This window comes from Rhea americana, unplaced genomic scaffold, assembly GCF_003343005.1.
Source record: "Rhea americana isolate MKP2758 unplaced genomic scaffold, rheAme1 scaffold_111, whole genome shotgun sequence".
Lineage (NCBI taxonomy): Eukaryota > Metazoa > Chordata > Aves > Rheiformes > Rheidae > Rhea > Rhea americana.
The window spans coordinates 3,099,507-3,118,765 of NW_028185162.1; the positions used below are offsets into that span (position 1 = coordinate 3,099,507).

Consider the following 19,259-nt stretch of genomic DNA (forward strand, 5'->3'; position numbering starts at 1 on the left):
TTACTGGCGCCATATGTGTATTGCACCGTCTGTGATTTATATCATCTTGCACACTGCTTATTACAAAAAATTTGAATAATTGCATAAAATATTTCAGTTTAGGTAGCCAATGTCACTTGCTATGTCAAGAAAAGCATCTCCCAATATTCTGCTCTGCTTCCTCAAAATGAGTTTACAGTGTCTCCTTAACATTTAATTTTGCTAAGTACTCTAGAGGTCCTAAGTGCTATAGTGATAAAAAGTATTTCTTATGATTTTTCTCCAAAAATTATGCTTAATTTTTCAGATCTGATTTCTTCTCCTTTTCCTCCCATGTAAAGTACAGTGCACTCTTAACTTCATTTGAATTTTATCTTGAACAAAGTCAGCATTTGGTCTGGTTCTTGTCTGTTTTAGTATTTTGCTCCTGTTTTTGTTGTTACTGATAATGGCATTTTACTGAGTAAAGTTCTGTATTATATTAGCTTAAAGTTCTTAGCTCAGCTTATGTAATGGGCTAATTATATCATTTAAGCTGTTCCTTCTTTAAATAAGCCACGTGAACAGTGCTATCATTTAGGGCTTTCTTTTTCCAGACCTTTTGGACTACTGTTTAGCTGCAATGGAAAGAACAGATGACAGTATTAGCTTCCAGGCCTCCTTTCCTTGTTATCCCTCCATGTGTCTTGTTCCTAGAGAATTCTCCTGGTAACTTATCTTTTGTTGCCAGCAATCTCAGTTGGAAGTGCAAGGCAAAAGACATTTCTGGAATTGAAAGATTTTGTGGGTTTTGATTCAGTCTGTGTTTGTTATCTTCAGCCATGAGCACTAGGAAATAAATCCAGTCAGGCAGAATTCTTAAGGTCTATGAAGTTTTGCATGAATAAAAAATCTAAGGTGTAACTGGATGTTCTCTGGGTAGCATCACCATGGCACAAGTCTGTTCAGTCTTAACATACCACCTAAGGTCTGAATTGTGTACTCCCAGTAGTGTTATTGCAATGCATTATGAATGTGYCTCTGATCATTCAGTGCTTCCAAGTTGTTCCCTGGCCATCATCAAAGAGACACTGGTTCCTGTTATTTTACTTACAAATAACTGTAAAATCGCAAGCCATGTCATGGTAGATAAGTAAATAATGGCAATCCTTTTTTACTTCCCTTTGCCTGAGCCCTTTTTGAAGTTTATTTTTCCTTGCTGTGAACTCTGTGTTGATTTCCCCTTTTAATATCATGACTGAGTTTCACTTCTTCCATTGGTTATCAATCCATCATCATTTCTTAGGGTAGAAATCATGAAGTCCAGAACTTAAGTCACTTTCTAGCGATTGGAAAGCAGGGAATGATGCCTGGAAGGATATCTGGTAATACATCAATTCCTGTTACATTTTGTAACACTACAAATGAAGAAATAATTAAAACTCAGGTTTCAGTTGTCCCATAGTTTTCCTATAAAGACAGCAGGGTGTTCTTTTAATAAGTTCCCTCATGCAGATTGAATATATAACTTAAAGCAGTAGTTCTGCACTGAATTGATTACATTACAATAAAAAAAATTTTATGTGAAACAGTATGCTTTCTTGTGCTCTAAGCAGGAGACCCACTGGAAGACCAGATGATTACCTGCCTGATTATATGTGCTACTCTCCAGGCTTTGCTCAGTTGTGATACGTTCACATAAATTGCTAGGTTGGCTTTAACATTGGGACTTCCCTCTCGTGCTTTATTCCCTCTTATTTTTTACTGTCTTCACTGTAAAAACTAAATTGTTCAGCAACTCAATAAGCTGAATACTCATTTTGGTACCTCCGGAGCAAAGGTAGGGCTTGATATTTGCCCAATGGAAAGGGATGTTATTTTTTTCAAACCAGTCAGACATACAGAGCGCTTGTGAAATCATTGGCATGRTGCCATGTTTCCATAGCAGTCACACGGAGAGAAGATACTGTGATGAATGTTAACGTCTGTGTGCCACAAAGCCTCATGCGTAGGCTTTTCATTGTTGCATTAGTGAAATTAGGTACACTTAAAGTAAAGCATGTCTCAGTTTTTGTAGGATAGCTATAGCCCATAGCTATAGTCGATTAGCTAGATGTTGATTTTTTTCTTGTCTTTTAATTCAATACAAAATTGCACCATACAGAAACACTTGCTCTGTAACTGTAGAGTTTCATCTTGGAGGAGAGCGGAGGAACACACTGAATGAGAATAGAAAGGGTTTACACTTGTTCTACTTATACACTCTTGCTTAAACAAAAGCTTTATTGTACATGAGCTGCCTTGGAGCTGGCTGAGATTCTTCTCAGGAAGAATTTAAAAGAGATCATGTTTAGCACTGAAGAGTCCTGGTGAACAGTCTGCCAAATACTGTCCSTCATGGCTTTCATGAAGTTTTTTAACCTCTGTATATAGATGCTGTTTATATGTCTGCATTTCTCTAAGAAGCCATCAAAAGTTTGTCTGAATTCATTTTCTTTTAACCATTCTACTTACTTAGAATTTAAGTACTTTTATGCTTATGTAACTTCAAGAAATGACTATTGTTTCTGTTTTTGCCAAAAGCATCAGATGGCATCCTTGCAAACTGCCATTCATCACTGTCTGTTAATGCTTCTGTTTTACCTGTATCTTCTCTGATGATGTAGCAGAATGGACAGAAGCACTATTTGTTTTAATTGATGATGATGCTCAAACAGTAGGACAGGAGTTCTTTCATTTCACCTTGATTTAATTTTATTAAATTAAGGAAAGTAGTGTAAGTTGTGTAAACCAGCAGTGATTCTGGAGACTGTGAAGTTCTGGAAGATAGGCATATAGCTTGTTTCTCTTCCTATCTGTCAAAGGTGTTATAGGATAGAAGAGGAGAACCTGAGAATTAAGGCACTCAACCTAATCTTCAGTTTCCAGAGAAATACTGGAACTGTTCATAATCACCCAGAAGATAAGTGCCAGGATAGTCGGGCGGTTTTTTTTTTTTTTTTTTTTTTTTTTTTTTTTTTTTTTTTTCCCAGGACAAATCATGTCATATAAATGTATCTTTCTCCTATGATGGTAACAAGTTATGTACATAAGAAGAAGTGGAAGAGATGATATGAACTTTGATGTTAATAAAACTTTTTACATTATCTCAGGTGACATTCTTTATAAGCATATCTGAGCAATAAAAGTCTTGATGGAAGTATCATGTTGCTTCAGCAAAGCTGGTTAAAAAGACACGCTCAGAAGCGTTTTCAGTGACTTGCCAAAGAGGCAGCGTTTACCAAGTGAGTGCTGTGTAAGGTCTCTCTTGCATCAGACAGTGCAGCCACAAAAGAGAAAGCATTAAGAAACTAGGATTTGTCAGTTCGAGCTCAGAGAAATACTTGTTTAGAACAGGTTAGACATATTTCTGGCACAAACAGTTTAAGGGTAATTGACCCACACTTGAGGCAAAGAAAGAGACTACACTAATATTTCCTAATGTTTTCTTAATCAGTAGACCATTTGTAAAGATAGATGAATCAGCTTCTATCGAGTTACAGGTTGATAGGGCAGGGATTGTTAAATAAATAAAACACTTAAGTAAACAGTGTGACTGTTTCACAAAACCATAGTTTTGGACTTTACTTGTAAATATTTTAATGAGATATTGGAAATAGCACATCACTAGCTTAAAAATAGGCTCCTTGGATACTGATGAATGTTGCATGTATCTCAGGTTTGCATGCACCTCATGTCTTTGAGACTACAGGCTGTGTACCAGTGATGTTGAGTAACAGATCACATCTCAGCTTCTCCTGTAGCCCTACTTTAATGAAAGCAGAGATGCTAAGTGATAAGGAAAAGTATACTTCTTACCTATCCATTTAACTAGTTTAAACTAGTTCTGAGATTCTTTGGCATGGAAAGTACTTACCATATTTTTCTACTTCTTAAGACTTTTTTATTGCTATTTATTTATTTTTTATTGGTAACACAAACTTCTCCCTTGTGGTCCTTCTATTCTTCTTTTACTACCCAAAATAAATATAGGTGTTAGTTTCAAAGATTTTGAAGCAATAGGTATCTATTAATAATACATTAATGGATTGGTACCTGGTTAATAACTTATTGATGAATTCCTACCTCGGGTGTTCACTAGTGAGTGAATAATCAACTGACCTCTTCCACCTTGAAAAGATACTTTAAAAAAACTAGCACTTTCATTACAAAATATTTGAGTAGCATGGGAGCATTTGCATCATGAGCTCCAGGTCAGAAAGAGAAAAATGATCATCACCCAAAATCATTTTAAAAATCCAGAACACAACTTTGCAAACAAATATATGTTTAATTGCATTGTATTTATAGTTGTTAAATATATTATTTTACTGTATAATTTATCGTTCTTCCAGTTCCTTTAGCAGTTCGTCAAAGTGAGTAATGTACCATTTAGCTTTCTCCTTTACTTGCTTCCTGATTACATTCCCTCCAAATCCAATGAAGCAGTCCTAGCAAAAAAGAAAGAATGGGCACATATATTACCACAGTCCCAAATAAGGGATGGAGCTTTTCTGCAATTAAGTTTGTTTTTAAGATTGAACTTCAAAATTACGGCATTTTTCCCCTACCAAAGATTTACTATTTTACTATGCATGTTTATTTTTCACATTTATTACCAAGAACTTCATTAATGCTCAGTTTTGCACCACTTCGGCTATTGGAGTTTTGTTTCAGTAGCAAAGTTGCGCCTCAGTACCTTGCATATTAACATTGTTCAGACTTCACTGAAAATCTGATGCAACTGTGATGCAACATAAATGCTTAATATTCAAGAATGAGTTAACATCTGAACATCCCTGCAACATCTCACAATTATCCCTATACTGTTTATCTTAACTCTGTTTACCTCATTTGATAGATACCAGAAGCAATCATTAACCATGTCTTCAATCATTAACCAGGATCAATCATCATTTCTGGCTTTTAGAAAACCAACTGCAATGAAAGTGCAGTGTTTAAACTTCCCCTGCTTTTTTTTTTTTTTTTTCCTTCAGGTAGAAAGCATTAAGCAAATATTAAGCTGTATTTCTGGTGCACATATTTAATGTTAAGGGACTTCCTGTGTATTTCCATACAACAGGATATCTGTCCCCAAACATTGGTGAAGCAGGGGCACTGCAGTATTTTTCTATAGAGAAAGGCACTCAATGAGGTGGAATTAAAATCTCTTCTTCTGTAAAATAACCACTTTTGAAAGCTTTCTATTATTTTCAATTATTTCACCCTGTCTGGGCTGCCATCTTGAAAGATGTCATTGCTCTACAGTGAGATGAACCTTCTTGTTATGCTGACACCAGGTAGGTGTGTACCAAATCTATGCAGGGTCTTCATGCTATAAACACCATTTATCATCGTTCAGAACTGGGATCTTGGTAGTATTAAGACCTCTGCGCAGAAGCAAGCACTTAAAGCCGGGAAATAGATAGGAAAGGCAGACAGGCAATGATACCAGCTTGATGTGAGGCTGGTTGCTGGACCGTTTGCAAATATATGAGAATCTGGTATCTAGAGAATGCCAAGCTATCTAGCTGGCCTCTGAATGCACACAGAGAGAGCAAGAGCGTATTTATGTGGCTATACCAGAATGAATGCATAAGAGGAGGACAAATGGCCTGTATTCTCATTTTATCTTTAGATGATGCTACTGGTCCCTGTCAGCTGGCTAGAGTGGGTGAGACGCTTTCTGAGATTGTCTGGACCGAGAAAAATCAAAAATTGTATGACACAGCCTTTCTAGAGAAAATTACCCACACAGATCTCTAGGTTGCTGAAAGTGCTAAAGTTCTTCCTTGTAATCCTAAGGAGTACTCAAACAGCTTTTTTTCTTCCAAAGCATTTGCTCAGAGGGAATTCCAGTTCTTTAATACTTACAGCAGGTGGACAGGCTTCCATGTCTGTAGCTCCATCACCAATCATAACTACATTTTTAAATTGGAACTGTTCCTTCAAATGAGTAATAACTTTTCCTTTCCCTCCTGATTCAGCTGTTGGTTGTGTCTCATCAAATCCTGCATATTCTCCTAGAACACAGCAGAAGGACAAGTTAGACATAGACAGCATGTGTAATTACTTCAGAGGGTTTATAGCAAAGTCCATGTATTGGGAATGATATCAACAAAATCTTTGGAAATGAAGATAGATGCCTATGGTCTTTTCTTCAGAAGACAGCTAATTACATGCAGTCAGGTAAGCCCCACAATCAGCGCGTGCTAGTGAACTAATTAGAAGGTAAGAAAAACTGGGATTTTACCTAAGTCATAAGTGGAGCTATTTTGAAAAAGCTGAAGTGCTAATGTAAAAGTATGTGTAGCATGATAAATCCATTCCCAGTCATTCTGGTCTAAACCTGAAGCAGCATCCAAACTAATGCATAAGAATGTATGAAACATTAAGAAAGAAACATCTTCTCTAAACACAATTGTGCTTGTTTGCACTAGCATGAGGTCCAGAGCTGCTGTACAAAAGTTAAGACCATTTGGTCCTTGTACAGTCCTTAGTCATTGAAATCAATGTTTGCCTATAAAAGCAAATTTGCAAAATAAACTATTTAAACTTGATAGAGCAAAAGAAAATTAATCTCTGCTGTCAACAGCTGTAATGCTTACAACTTTTGGCACAGCTTGCAATTAAAAAGTAACCACAGCTGTATTTCGTATGTCTAGAAGGTGATCTGAACTTGTATTTTGGGGGGCATGTAATTTCCCTGCCAAGAACTAGCTGGACTGGTATCAAAGTGATGTAGCCTGGACTGATGGCCCACCCCAGATCCTGTCTGACTTAAAGGCCACTGTAGTCCAATATTCTACTTCAGTTTGAATTCAAAAAGTGGCATTAATTAGCACAGAAAAGAACCAGTAGGTGAATCTTACCATTAAAGTAAAACTTCAGCCTGTTGGCGAAGACGTTTGCTGTTGGAATGTTCAGCTGCAAGGCCACGTGCTCCACGATGCTCTGAAACCCCCCGGAGACCAAGAAGACCTGGACCCCTCGCTGATGAAGCCTGTTCACCAGCTCCCTGGGAAGAAAGAATCACCAGGTGTGAGAGCCTAGCAGGATCAAGGTGTGCTGAAGGGATAACAAGGAGGCCAAAACACATCTTAAGCAAGGCTGCCCATATTTTGCATTACTGYGGTGTAACTGGGATGTCTGCTGCTTTCCGGCTCCATCCTCTGCCACCTAAAGCTTCTCCTTCCTTCCTTTGTGTCTTTGTGCATACAGTTTGCTTGAAAAGAGCTTAACAAAACCATTTTATATCCAGAGGCAAATAGGTATTTAGTTGCTCAGAAACAAGGGCTCCCTAGAAATATTTGTGTGTTTTTTCATTTTGCTCACAAAATGAACAAAATGACAGCAGATCCAGTTCAGAATTTTTTCTGAAGTATAAAACAAGCAAGAAAAAGTATCTATAATACAGAAAATGTAAGGAATGCAGGGGAGATACAACCACAGCACCAAAATACAGAAGTGGGCTGAAATGTGTGCAAAGTGCAGACAATTTCTAACTCAGAGATAGATCCCTGAAGACACTCGACAGCAGTAATAGCTTTAGAAGATGTCAGTAACTGCAGAAAAGGAATCATGGAAGCAGAAGCAAAAAGTTTTCAGACCCAGTTAATGTCAATGAGACCTAAAGGCAGTCAAAAGTTTTACAGGATTTGGCTCTACAGTCAGAAAGATCAACATGCAGCAAAGCTAAGTAGTAGCAATAAAAGCAGAAACACTAAATACTAAAAAAGAAAAGTAGAGGCTTAAAGCAGGCTACACAGAGAAGGAAGAAGAAAGGGAAGGAATGAAAAGGAAAATCATGTGATTCTAAACAAGGAAACAATGACCCCTTTGTAGCTATATCTAGCTATGCTTTCCACAGAAAAAGCTGAGCATGCGCTTTGTTTTAAGGAGAAAATGTAAGCAAATATAAGCAAAAATATAGGAAATTACAAGAAAATAAATTGTCAAGAATGAAGAACTATTGTATGAACTAAAAATATTTCAGACTTAAAACTGTGGCTAGATTTCATAAAGGAACAATTTTCAATTGAAGCAGTTTGAACGGGAAAAAATATTTTCAGTTTAAATAGTTGATGTTTATTCTAAACCCAAAGATGAAAGAATACACATATATATGTTTATAAAATATGTGGGGGCTGGGGGGTGTTTACCCTTAATGATTTTTTAATACTCTGCTAGTGACTTCAGTACCACATGAGTAGCTCTTGATCCCTGAGCAGAGTCCAGAGGTACGAATGCCCACAAAAGTGTAAAAGACAGGTATTGTAATTGCAGCACAGACCAAGCCAAAGCACTAGATGTTAAACCTCCTAGCTGTATTAGCCTGGGTGTGATTGAACAGATTATTTTCCATACCCATTCAATCTGTGACTGGAATGTGAGCTTGCCAGCCAAAAATGTCTGTTAACACATAACATTATTTTCTTTGACATGAATGCTTATCTACTTGACATGGACTCAGACCATTGTAAGCTCCTGACTTGATCTTTGTATGCAACATGAAAATCAAGTAGGAAGAGATTCTAAACCAGCTCCACGGTTTTTACAGCCTCACTAATGTCAAAGAGCTTTGTTTATTTATGCCATGCAGTTTTGGAAAGCTTTTTCATTAGTTCATTTGAAATTCCTCTTACCTTATTCCTGGTGTTAGCTGAGGTGGATGGTCAGATATCAATTTTTGCACTTGCTCGTAAGAAGGACGTATGAGACCTAGTCGTGCTGTTAAAGCTGCCTTGAATGTCACAGTGCCACCCATAGCTCTGCGGGTCCTAAATTGTGATCCAAACAAAGCAAATCAGTGACATTTAAGAAGCTGTGGCTTCTCTCAAGAATTGTTAGTTGAGAAGGAATACCAAGGAACAAGTTAGGAGCCTATAGGTTCTAGGTTTAAGTGTGTCTATGCTGTACAGGAGATTGGTGCTCTGAGAAGGTTGGTAGCAACTAGTTGTAGGAGGGTTACAAGTTGAGAGAGATTGGAGTTATCCACTTCAGTTCCAAATTGCAAATTCCCCTCAAACTACAGGCAAAGATTCAGATTTAGTAACTTGGTTCAGGTCCAGCACTAGTGCGTGCAAAAAGGGACAATGATCTGTTATTACATTCTCAAGTTAGTTGACCAGTATTATGGGAAGAAATAAAGAGAATGGGAAACAAAAGACTGAAAATGTGGATTTATATAATCTAACAAAGAAAAGCTATTACTGAGCCTGGAGACCAGTTAGTACTTGTATGCCTACAGTCTGTCAGTTTTTTTGGACTCAGTGGAAGACTGCTGATATTTCTTAAGACAGTTGCTGCATTTTAGGAACCAGCAAGACAAAAGAAAACTGCTTCATTCCCTCTGTGAGTATATCTGTCAAAGCGGGACCAAAAATCCTAAACTGCAGGCTAGATGATGTTCTCTCAAGTTACTGGAATTTTTGCTACTAGTTTCAATGGAGATAAAATCAGCCTCAAAGAATTGTCACCAGATTTGTCCCCTCCCCTCCTTCTCATAGTAAGAGATCAGGTTTTGCTAGTGCTCTGCCAAATTTCAAGACAAGACCTGATCTTAGCCTTTCAAAGAAATTTATAGTATTTACTTCAGTATAATTTTGTTGACTGGCTCCACAATTCCAAAAAAGTAAGTTACTTCATTATTCATTAATGCTGCATATTATTCCTAAAATCCTTTTTAAACTATAATAATCTCCTGAAACACTGAGTTGAACTAATCCCTGTTGTAAATCTATTGTCACAGATTAACCTTATCCGTGATTATTTTTATTACTGTTCATATGAAGTAAGTAGCAAAAAAATATACATACATCTCTGCAACAGCATCTCCAACTCCACAGAACTTTGCAAGCTCATCAATGCCTTCTTCCCTGATGACTGTACTGTCCACGTCAAAGCATACTGCATCAGCATTGCGGAAGATTTCTTTCATCTCCAAGAGAGACGCCATCCTTTTAGGAACCTTTTTGCTGTAAGAGGGTAAGATAAAGTCTTTCTGTGAGTCACAGTATTGCACTCTGTCTTGAGCCATTGGAGTGACTGATCTGATCCTTGCAAGTAGGGTCGAGCACAGCCTGGTAGCCAGCTTTTATCAATGAGAGTTAGCAGTGGTGGAGGTCTGGCTCACTTGCTGATTTGCTCTCTGCTGTTGCTGCCTACTGATGTCCAATTTACGTTACAGGTGGGCAGTGGAGCTTTGTTCAGCTGCTGATTTGTTCTCTGCAGGCTCAGCCCATTGATGTTCACATGGGGTTCAAGGTTGTAGTGCTTGGCATTTGCTGAACCAACTATCAGACTGCCAGCTATGGTGAGGACTTGTAATTTTCTGTCTAATCTTCCCCTCATGGCTTGAATGGATCTTGATTTCTCATTAGAACAAGTCTCATGTGTAAAATTAGTTGTTCCAGGAGGTAGTAAAAGAAACCCAACCCTGGCCTTCACATAAAGATTTTCTTGATCATAATAGACATAGTTGTTTTAAACCTGTCAGTGACTGTCCCTAAATCATGAATGATCTATAACTGTATAAAAGATCAGGACATTAACATTTGGAATTAGTCTTCTATAAACCTCAGTGAAGTCTTGGGCTTAGGGAACCTAACCCCTTAAGATACCACAACATCTTGGCACAACTTTTTCCATTTAAAAAAAGTTTGTTTTCTTCCCTTTTTTATCTGCCCACTTGAGTATGTTGAGTACCTCTTCTGCAGATCAGAAACACAGAGTTTTATTCAGGTATTTTCTTATTCTCTACCCTACTCATCTTTTGATTCACCCTGTCATAAGAGATTTCAGTGTGGACTTCACTCTTACAACTACAGGTTACAACTTCAATACAACTTGCTATGGAAGAGCACATGGGGCTAGTTGGTACCAAACTAATGCACTGGAGACATACCAGATTCACACACAGTCAGCACCAGTACTATTTCATGAGGTGGACTCTGTCTGTTCACCAAGAGACCACAACTTAATAGTTAATGGTCATAGCAAGGAACGTGAATCTTTACTTTTGTTCCTGTTGCTAATACTGTGTATCCTAGTTTTATGGTCTTTTACCTGCAATGTGGCAAGTACAAGTGGTTGTCCAAGTGCTTTAAGGTATTTGGACTGAAAGCTGCTGCTCAAGTCTACACCATTATTTTTGACTTAAATCTTGAAGGTTTCATTTTTGTACTATTCAGTCCTTAGTTGCACAAAACATGACAGCAATTCTGCTTAACTAAGAACTGAACAGAAACTTGGGATCAAACTCAGCAAATTGCAGACAGCTTAAACTGATCGGGGGAACTGGGTTCTTCTGTTCAGAAGCAGAAATAAATGCATTTCTCATTAGAAAAAGCAGTGGTAAACTGTCCAGGATAATGTTTTCATACCAGCACTTAAACCCAGTCTAGCTGTAGTCTCAACACTTTCTTGATTAGTTGTTTTCACCTCTTGTTCTTAAAGTTCTCAACAGAGATCTGACAATCTTTTCTACACCCATGCATGTGAACCATTATCATGGCTAGTGTACTTTGCCTGAGTTAGACCCCTTGGAGTTATGGCCTTGAGTTTCTTAAAACACCACATCCATGGAAGATACCCTACACGCATACTAAATGAAGTGCTTTTGACACCAAATGGTGAGTATTAGGATACAAAGATTTTTATGACAAAAATGATCATAGTTGCTGAAAAAACATACAGAACACACATACTCATCTTGTAAATGTTCATGTATACAGAAGATGAGAGAATACTCCAGTCCTTCATTGAAAGTTAAAAGTCTGCATAAATGGAGAAATCACGGTGCCTAAAGAATGAAACCTGRGGTGAATATCTGAGAACCGTATTTTAAAATGTTAGTCTGCATTTAACAAGTCAGTACTAAATCATTACTAAATATGAAATACCAAGAAACAGAGAGAGTAAAGGCATGTAACATATTTTAAAGGCAAAATTATTCAAAGGAAGCTGTGAAACAGTACTATCTGAGAGGGATGTTCTCTCTATTCTTGGTTTTTGTAGTGTGGACACACGGCCATAGTAACCTAAGTAAGCTCAAGCCTTTCGCAAAAGGCTACAGTGCTTATCACGTGTGTCACAGGTGTGAGTGAGGATGAGAGAGCAGATACTACCCTGCTTACACTTCTCTCCTGAACATTCAGTTCGGGGGTAAAGAGGCAGGAAAGAGCCTGAGGTCAGCCTCCTTAGTGTGCCAGAAAGCAAAGGTGAGTGGGTACAGAGTAAGAGGAGACTTTAGTAAAAAATCTTTTTTGTAAAATTTTTGTAATTTTTGTACAAAATTTACAAAAATTTTGTAAAATTTTTGTAAAAAAGGAGAGTTTGTAAAAAGTGCTTTTACAAACTCACCTGGGAAAGGAAGAAAGAAGGACTGAACCATAATTTGTCAGGTGACTGTACATAAAAAAAAAAATAGTCATATACCATCAGCATAGCATATAAAAGAAACACCTCTCAAGCAGCCATGGACTGAGAACTTCCCTTTAACAGTCAGAGACTGATTTCGAGCTAAGGCTTGGCAGCATGCGGACACGTGACTGAATTCCAAGTTTACTTTGCRTTAGCCTTGACTTGACATTGATTCCTTAACAATGTGTTCGTATTTTCTCTGGAAGGTTTTGATTTTCTAAGCAGGGGACTATGACTTCAGGGCAGGCCTTGAAAGCCATTTGCTAGATATATTTGTGCAGTGGAATTAAAAAAAACATTCACTAACATTTTTTAAATAGCATGCTGTTAATTTTTTCTAGCCTACTGGAAATTATAAAGTCCATGAAAAATTGAGTCCTGGGTCTAGTGCCAATTTTAAAGATTTGCTCTGCTGGACAAACTTGCTGCATCACTATGACATGACATTTGCATCATTATGTTCCAGCACTGATTCCCCAATATGTAAAGATGTCACATTGCTTCATGCTAACCTGAGGCTACACTGCAACATTACCACATTATCATGCAATGTCACTATGTGGTGACATAGCACTGTTATGTGATTTCTTAGTGACAACTTGAAATATATTTCTGGATACATGTCTTAGTTTATTCTCTTTGAGAAAAACGTTATAGCTAGAAACACACTTTGGAAGAAGGGAGGACAAGACATCAACTTTTCCTTCTCCCTAGGATCCACAGTTTCCTTATTCCCTTCCCTTCTGGATATTCCCTAAAACAATGAGACTATTACTGCCAATCTGATTTTGAAAAACATATATACAAATTAGAGCAAAAATCAGGTGTGAAGCCATGGTTGGCATTAACCTTGTCTCCTCTTTGTTTTGCAGGAATTATTGCATGGAAGAGTTTCAGGCTATGATGTGATATAGTGTCTAAAAATGACAGGTTGCAATGGAAGAATTGTGTTTTGAAATGAAAAACAGATCAGTAGTCCCTCATCTCCCTTTGTCCCTGCCAAAATCTTCCCACTTTCTGCTATGGCTAGGAACTAAGTTCTAGAAAACATGGACTCATTTTTGGCTGATATATGATTAGATGTGTTTGAGAACTGAAGGTAGGGAACTGTAAGGTAGGGAAGCTCACACTGAAGCGAAGAAATGAACCTATGAAGAAAGCTTCAGCTATTGCATGGGTTTTCCTGGTGGGAAAAGTAAATTTTAGGGATTAAAGCTCAATGGTTTCACTTGGAGTAAAATCAGATTCTGCCCTTGTCCTCATAGCCCCAGGGGTCACCATCAGCTCTAGAGACTGGCAAATGCCCTTCCAAAGGGTAACTAGCCAATTCAGTGACTTGTAATTTTTCCCAGCCCTGAATCTAGGTGAGAGCATAAGGCCAGTGTTGAGTAATGGCCAACAGGAATGGAAGAAAAAGTGAGCAAGAAAAGGCAAGGTTCTGCTCCTCCCCTTGTTTTCCAAATTCTCACTAGGCCATCCTGGCACAGCATCCACCAGGAAACTTCATGTCTGGGACATGTTCTATCTTTTGAGAAATAGTAAAGTACACACGTACATGTACACACATACATGTACACACACACACACACACACACACAAAGAAGAAGGTCAGAGAAGGAAGCATGCTCCAATCTCTCTTGGGTGTTACACTGATATAACTAACTAATTTCTGATAGCTTTCTCTTAGGTGATAGTGGGGTATAAGGGCAGATTCAGTAGCTTGCTCACAAGTACATGTCACCTGGAAACATGAGCAAAAAGAATTGAAGCTGGGTAAAACTCTTCTATGGGCAAATCTGTAAAGGATATGGCAAGGGAGTAGCAGTTTTTGATTCCGGAGGGGTATAGTCTGCTATGGTTGGCAAAGATGAATTACTTTGAAACACAGAGCATCCACTTGCTTAGATGCATCAACATTTGTGTGAGATGGTAACTGGAATTCCCACAAACAATAATCATGAGTTCTGTTTCCATCTGGAAAACTTGGGTAGAAAATCTCTGATCCTTCTCCATTGGATTTGAGGTAGGAAGGAAGGCTTYATATTATTTCCGTGCAGGAAAAGCTTGCAAGCAGCAAACATTACAACGTGTCTGAGAAATTAATAAAATAATGAGGGGAAATGCCGAAAAGAAGAAAATGTGAAAGAGGAAAAGCAAAGGCAAAGAAGAGACCAGAGAAGACTTATAAGAAGAGAGTGACAGAGGAGAGACAGGGTGAAACTTAAGATACTTGGAGAAAAAARGAAATTACAAGGACAAAGTGGAATTCCCAGAAGATCTCCCTGCTTCCAGACGGTAAGTATTTCATTAAGCCAATGTCACAGACCAGCAGGYCATTTAGAAGAAAATCTGGCGTTTCCACAAGAGATCTGTTTCGTAACAGAGAGGGTGGAGTCACAGAAGCAAGCCCAGCAATTATGTAAGGGCACATGTTTAAAGAAAACAACTGAAATCTTTTCTGTTTGCTGACCTTTCAAAGAAGGGCATTTGCCCTGTGAAAAACTGAAACATCTGCAATATTTTTGACATGTCATGCAAAAGGCAAAATTAAATGATACTCAGAACCTCAGGTGTCCTGTGGCTGATGTATATTTGATGAGAACCTGATGAGATCTCAAAATCATCATTGTGATTACACTTGTTACCATATTTCAGCTTTCAGAAGTACTGCCACCTGCTACTTTGTATTATATTGAAATGTATTGCTGTGAAAAAAATGAAGATTAAGTGAATCTTAATGAAATATTACCTAAAATAACTCTTTAAATTGATCACTCAGCCTACACTTTGCAAACAGTCTCTGATGTTTCTGACTGTGATTCACTTTCCCATTTAACAATGTGAGATTGAGCACTTCACTGAAAGTTGTGGGCTACACAAAAGCCCAACTGTGAATTCATTTGCCTTGAGTCATTTCACTGCTATCAGTGAAGTTAATCCTAGTTTGCACTGGGGTGGGTGAGAATAGCATCACTTTAGARGAAAGATGATGTATTTAAGCAAATTAGTTAAATTTAAGTAAACTCCTGTTATTGATTATTTATATTCCTGCCAGTACTATTTAAAAACTTGATCCATCCACCCAAAATTGGGAGTTTCTGTGGTTTTGGATATATGAATAGAAAGGTTCAGTCCTTAAATTAGCTCAGGGAGCCTGCTTCAAACTTCCTGGTTTTCTGTTCATTTTTTTAAAGGTAGTAATATCAACCTGTATGCAAATCAATAGATGGACTGTTTGCAACTATACACAGATATCTGACAGCAGTGCTTAGCTGTAAATTTCTTTAAACGTCTTTGAAAAAGTAGTTGAAAAAGGGGTAGAGGAAACCTCATGGATGTTGACATACCCAACCCTCCAATCCCCTTTGCATATCCTGACAAAATGATGATGCTTTCCCCCTGCATGATTGCATCATTCATTCATGCTCCTGTTATAAAATAGGCGCCTCACTGCTGCTACATCTTGTATGGCAGTGCAGTCATAGCCCCAGCAGAACATACTCTTCACTTTCTCTGCTAGAAAAATATGGTAAGCATTATGGATCTGAATATGCTGAAAGCCAACCCCTTCCGAACTGAGAGAAAAAAGAAAAAACATTCCCAGTGACTTACAGTATTGTACTGCCTGTGGCTGTTGCTGCTGCTGCAAACCTCTTGGCGGTACAAGAAAAGAAGGGATCAGCTGAGACCTTCAGTCACATAAATACAAAGGCACGGGCTGATCTGGAAGAAAGACGCATTTTGTAAATGACTCTTTATAACTTGCTGAGTAAGCCAACCCGGATCTTTTTTTTTTTTTTTTTTTTTTTTATTTGCACACATGTAACCAGAGAAGTCCAGCTGTTCGCTGACAGGCGTAGGACGGAGAGGTGTAACCTTGCCTGCGTCAGGGGAGGAGCATTCGGCCCGGCTTGGGGCGCTCCCTGCTTGRGTAGGCATGGCTTGGCACGGGAGACACTGTGCACAAGGCAATGGGGAGTTTGCTCCCCACTGAGACCATCTGTGCTACAGGCATGGAAAACTATGGACGGGTCTGTACCAGAGCCTTTCGCCCAGAGCATGGCACAGCAGGGTGAGGGATGAGAACCACAGAGGTGCTCCGACAAGCAACAGTCTGGAGTTTCTGTTTGCATGGAATCAGAGGCAAGGCAGGGAAACTGRGTTTTCTTTGTTTGTTTGTTTTTGTGGATCAGGTAAAAGTTTGGGTGTATTAAATATGCAATATTGTATTTTGSCCTAACTGCTATTTATCAGAGTATATCAGAGTTTGTAATATTACATTGAATAAATCTCAGATCAAAAGTCATCAAAGACTTTGAAAGCAAAAATAATACCTCTTTTTTTGAGAAGGTTCTGTTTTGTTTCCCCAAATGAAATGTTGTCAAAAGCAACAGATAATTGCAAAACATGTCTGTGCTAGTGTTTTGGCATCCCACAGAAGAGCTTCCCTCCATAGACACTCACTGTGAGCATTAGTTAGTAAGCTGGAGGCAGCCAACACAGAGCTATAAAGTTGGTTATTTGGTTCAAAGTCAAAAAAGCCAGATTGCTGATTTAGCTTCTTTTATTCGCTTGTGATAGGAGTCTTATGACTCCTATTCATCTTGAAAGCTTGTTCTGCACCACTGAATGCACATTTTATGCATGATTTCTTTTGCAATTCCAGCAGTATTACTCCTTAAAATTATGTGCATTAATTAAAATCACAAACCTTACGTACATCTCCTCTCATGTCTTGTCTTTTTTTTTTTTTTTTCCAAAATGTTCTGAATACTTGCATAACCATTGGTCAATATAAGCATCTATTAGCAACTTCTTGTATTAGGAAAATCTCATACCAAGCCCCCTTGCTGCAGAACTGGCGACATAGTTCACTCTTCTGTCTGATTCTGTTGTTAGTTTTATCATGTCAGGACAGTATGTTTTGAAGAGAAATCATTTCTGTGAATAAGGTTTAATCAAAATAGACCTTGATAATAATGAAAGAAGACTGCTTCTACTGAGAACTGCAGTGGTTTTTTTTTCTTTTTTTTGCCAAAATAAGCACTGCCTGATTTAAYTAAGAGATTTGTTGTTAAGTATTTCATGAAGGATATCCTCTATATTTGGCTTAGTTTAACAAACATGTTAGTTTTCATTCAGTAAAGTATTATGTTACAGATTCTAATCTGGTGTAATTTCTCAAGCTTCATGGATTTCAATGGACAATTGAGGCCAAGTAAGCATCTCCCTTGTACTTTTACTATGCGTAAAAAACRGATAAGCAGAACAGTTCCAAAAATTAAAATTAAAAGATTAAAAAATAAAGAAAAGCTCGTACTGATATCTACAAAGTGCTGCAAAATAAAAATATAGCAATCCTCAAACATATGAGCCAAGAAAGAAGCACAGAGAAGTGGGCATGGAAATTTTAAGAGGATGTTCAGTAGTGCAAAGCGTAAGTCCCACTGTGTKACTATCAATGCAAGTACATCACCTAACTCTCATACATGATTTAAGAAACTCCTCCATTCATATAGGAAGTGGAGATAACCTATATGAAGGACTAGAATTTATTTGAAAATGCAGTGTGGCTGCTGCTTCGTATATGAGCTTGATGAGGCTGCCCTCTACTGAGAAGAGCCCAGAGAAAGGAGTGAGACCAACAAATTACAAAACAAGAGAAGCAAGAATGGCAAAATATTTGGGTGTGACTCAAGGGTGGAAGAATCTGGGGGCRATTGGGGATTTAGGTATTATACCTTGCATTACAGATAGTCACCGAAACCTTAAATATTGTCACTGCAGCCTTTCAGGGCTTTTCTTGKTTTTTTTTTTTCAGCAGGCCTGTGGCATCCCTACCAAAATGAACAATAAACATTAACACGAGAGTTCCCGATCCCCACTATGAGATACAAAGTGTGATTTCCTGCATTTTGCAATGTTTAATGTTTATTTTTAATGATTACAGCAACAGAAAAGGGGGGGGGAAGCACAGCCTGGTTCTTTATACCACAGAATCAACATAAAAATATTTTACAAGAAATATACCCTGCTCAGCTAAACAAAAGGGCTCCAGACTTGCTCAACCATCAACTCTGTCTTAACATTTAAAAATCAGAAACCCAAGCAAATTAGTTAGCAGCTGTCCCCTCCAGACCTGCCAAGTGAGACTGACACGACACACATGCGAGTACTTCTGCACAGGGTGGCACTTTGCCCAGAAACCTGAGAGATCATCACCCAAAACAGGAGGGCAGCAGGTGCCCGAGCCCCTGCCAAAATCAGCGAGGTTGGCGAGTCTGCCTTGACACTTCAGTCCCTGACAGCTTCGGTCAGGTCCCCAGTTTTTCGTAGCAAAACTCGTGCTACGAAACACAGGCCGCAGGCCATGATTATATTGGGCTGGGAGGAGGTGTCCTCACAAAAATGCTTTCCTCTCAAGGAAAACTATCTAGCATCCTCCAGTTGGGAGCCCAAAAACCAGCAGGAAGCCTGCGTTGCACAGCCACAAGGACTGTTGCCCTGACCAGCTGCGCAGGCCAGACGCTTCCAGCACCCCCTCAAGAGTCAACTCTCAAGGCTGCAACCAACTTTAACAGTATTTTTTTCTTCCACAGTCCTCACAAGGAATCTCAGTATTGCCCTGGGAAAGACATTCTCTCACGCTTAGGAAGAACAACTTGCCAGGCGCTCAGAGCCACGCAAGGCCAGTCCTCGCGCTGCGGCTTTGAGGCTGGGCAGGCCACGGCGGCCACGGCGACCACGCCGCAGAGCCGCGGGGCAGACTCACCGACCTCCGCAACCCAAGCGGGATGTCTGTATCAAGGAAGAGTTTTGATTAACCTCAGCGCTCTGGA

General features: G+C 38.7%; 1 protein-coding gene across 4 annotated transcripts; it reads right to left on the reverse strand.

Annotated features, from left to right (window-relative positions):
• Nucleotides 1-4,303: 4,303 nt before the first annotated feature.
• Nucleotides 4,304-16,277, reverse strand: PSPH (phosphoserine phosphatase). Of its 4 annotated transcripts, XM_085314599.1 has the most exons (7): nucleotides 16,241-16,277; nucleotides 16,033-16,143; nucleotides 9,816-9,974; nucleotides 8,643-8,777; nucleotides 6,870-7,015; nucleotides 5,872-6,020; nucleotides 4,304-4,448 (listed from the first exon to the last, which is right to left on the reverse strand). In XM_085314599.1, the coding sequence occupies exons 3-7, from the start codon at nucleotides 9,953-9,955 to the stop codon at nucleotides 4,338-4,340; spliced, it is 681 nt and encodes a 226-aa protein (XP_085170725.1). In that variant the 5' UTR covers nucleotides 9,956-9,974; nucleotides 16,033-16,143; nucleotides 16,241-16,277; the 3' UTR covers nucleotides 4,304-4,337. The 4 variants fall into 4 exon arrangements, with proteins under 4 accessions (XP_085170725.1, XP_085170716.1, XP_085170732.1 ...); XM_085314590.1 differs by having other exon boundaries at nucleotides 16,033-16,264; XM_085314606.1 differs by lacking the exons at nucleotides 16,033-16,143; nucleotides 16,241-16,277 and adding an exon at nucleotides 11,706-11,724.
• Between the last annotated feature and the right edge of the window lie 2,982 nt (nucleotides 16,278-19,259).